Below are 2,544 nucleotides of genomic sequence, written 5' to 3' on the forward strand. Positions count from 1 at the left end.
GGAGGTGGCCATATCGAGAATAAGATTAGAACATACTGGTTTGAACACTACACTAGTCATGATAGGGAAACATAATACAGGGAATTGTGACGACTGTGGAGAAGAGGAAACGATAGAACATGTTATATTAGACTGTCAGAAGTATCAGGTGGAGAGAAGACAACTGACCCAAAACCTCAGCAATATGAAAATGAAACTAGTTCTTATTGATTTTCTGCAAAAGGACTCGAGAAGTGAAAGTTATCAGGCCTTATCCCAGTTTTTAAAAGAGAGTAAATTGCTTGGGAGCATTTGAGGGGTTTGGGGGGTTTTTTGAGCGACGTTCCAGTCCCCACTCCACACCAGTTGGAGGCGGTAATGCACCATTCAGTTGTTTGCCAACCGCCAATAAACCCTATACAGAAGAAGAAGAAGAAGAAGCAGCCGCAGCAGCAGTGAACAGGTAAGATGAACGCGCCTCCCGCTTTCGAGTCGTTCCTGCTGTTCGAAGGGGAGAAAAAGATCAGCATCAGCAAGGACACCAAAGTCCCGAACGCCTGCCTGTTCACCCTGAACAAGGAGGACCACACGCTGGGCAACATCATCCGAGCGTAAGGCCCCGAGACACGGCCGCAAAGGCATCACACCGCTACATCCAGGCTAACAACAGGCTAACCTCAGGCTAACAACAGCCCGCTAAAGTCATCCGAGCGTAAGGGTCCCAGACCCGGCTTCACAGCTGGCTAAGTTGAGGCTAACAGCCACACAAATGCTGAGCAGCGGCTCAGAGATAGATGCTAACACGCAGCCTGCAGGTGTTTCAATCTTACAGGTAGCGTAGGAGGTGTTTTACAGAAAACCAGAACATAGTCTTGGAATATTTGATCTCTACTTGCTTTTTGTTTTTTAATAAATCATGACATGCTGCTGATGGGAAACAGGTCTTAGTGTAAGCCACCACAGGTGGCTGTCCCAGTGCCTGATCATAAAATCAGCAAAGTTAATGAACTGATCCTCAAATATTCTTCCGTCAGACTGTCATGTGAGCTGCACACACACCATTCACACTAAACTGCTCATCCTTACAGTCTGTCCACCAATCAAATGACTTTCTCTGTGTGTGTGTGTGGTCAGTCAGCTGCTGAAGGACCCTCAGGTTCTGTTTGCTGGTTATAAAGTTCCTCATCCTCTGGAGCACAAGATCGTCATCAGAGTGCAGACCACACCTGACTACAGCCCACAGGTAACACGCACACACCTGTGGGATATTCCAGGAAGTATGTTCATCAGACTCTGAGTTTCCTGTTCCAGAAGGGTGATCAGTTAGTTCATTCAGCTCTGAGTGTGTTCCCACTGAGTTATGTGCATGCGTACCTATTACAGACGTCTCAGCTTCTACAGGATCAGGATATTTCAGGATAGTTTTGGAAGAATGACACATTTTAAATCAGGAATAGAGATCAGAGCAGAGCTGCAAACGGATCCAGACGGGATCAGCTGGGAAATGACCGAGCAGACCTGGATCTGGGATTGAGCCGATCTGAATCCGTGATCGAAAATCCATTTTGGATCCGTCCTGCCGTGCAAGTGGACTCGGTTTGCTGATCCGTCATGGAGCCCATGTTCTGGCTGATCTGGTTCTGGGTCGACCCGCAGAGGCTGATTCAGGTGATGTTCAGTGGAAAATCTGCCCAGGCTGTTTGACTTTAAATGACCGAACCTCAATCTGATTACATTTCAATGTGAAATGTAATCAGATTACAATCAGACTGTCTGCAGTGACTTTAAACACATTTAGTTCAGCTTTAGTTTTAAAGCCATCTCAGCCTGAACGTCACTCAAATAAGATCCATTTATCCATCAGAGTGATTGATTATAATAAGAGTGTTACCATGGTAACTGACCTTCTGGAACAGAAAACCCAAGTTTCCCTCATCTCAGGGTTAAACTAAACCTGTTTCCTGGAACACACTTCTGATTACAGCTCTTAGTTACAGGAAGTGAAATTAAATGACAGGAAATGATGTTGTTCCTGACAGGAAGCGTTCACGAACGCTATCACTGACCTGATCAGCGAGCTGTCACTGCTGGAGGAACGCTTCAGAGTCGCCATCAAAGACAAACAGGAAGGCATAGAGTGACCCCGCCCCATCGTGATGTCACTTCCAGTTACCTGTCCTCTGTTTGTCTTCTGTTTTTTTTAAATAAAGCCTGTGATGCCATATCCTGATGAGTGTGTGTGACATACCTGTAGCTCAGGCGGTGGCTGCTTGCAGCTGATTGAAGTTTAAAGTGCTGGTCAACATTTTCCTGTGTTTGTTTTAACAGATCATTAGACAGAACTTAGCACAAATTATTTGTTTGCAAACAATAATAGAGAGAAGAAATACTCTGATCATTATCACCCTTACAAAAACAGCTTTTTCTTCATCTACATCACAAACCTGCTGTGCAGTGACCTGATTACCTCAAAGCTTAAAGCTCCGGTTCAGTTTTTTTCATATATAAGTATATTTAGTTAGGAAAATGAAGAAAGGTTAATTGTATTTCGGTAAGTGCAAGTAC

At 44.7% G+C, this 2,544-nt stretch overlaps 1 protein-coding gene across 1 annotated transcript; it reads left to right on the forward strand.

Annotated features, from left to right (window-relative positions):
• Positions 1 to 391: 391 nt before the first annotated feature.
• polr2j (RNA polymerase II subunit J) lies at positions 392 to 2,203 on the forward strand. The gene is made up of 3 exons (XM_003457714.5): positions 392 to 590; positions 1,114 to 1,222; positions 2,019 to 2,203. The coding sequence occupies exons 1-3, from the start codon at positions 448 to 450 to the stop codon at positions 2,118 to 2,120; spliced, it is 354 nt and encodes a 117-aa protein (XP_003457762.1). The 5' UTR covers positions 392 to 447; the 3' UTR covers positions 2,121 to 2,203.
• The last annotated feature ends 341 nt before the right edge of the window (positions 2,204 to 2,544 follow it).

Source organism: Oreochromis niloticus, linkage group LG5, assembly GCF_001858045.2.
Source record: "Oreochromis niloticus isolate F11D_XX linkage group LG5, O_niloticus_UMD_NMBU, whole genome shotgun sequence".
Lineage (NCBI taxonomy): Eukaryota > Metazoa > Chordata > Actinopteri > Cichliformes > Cichlidae > Oreochromis > Oreochromis niloticus.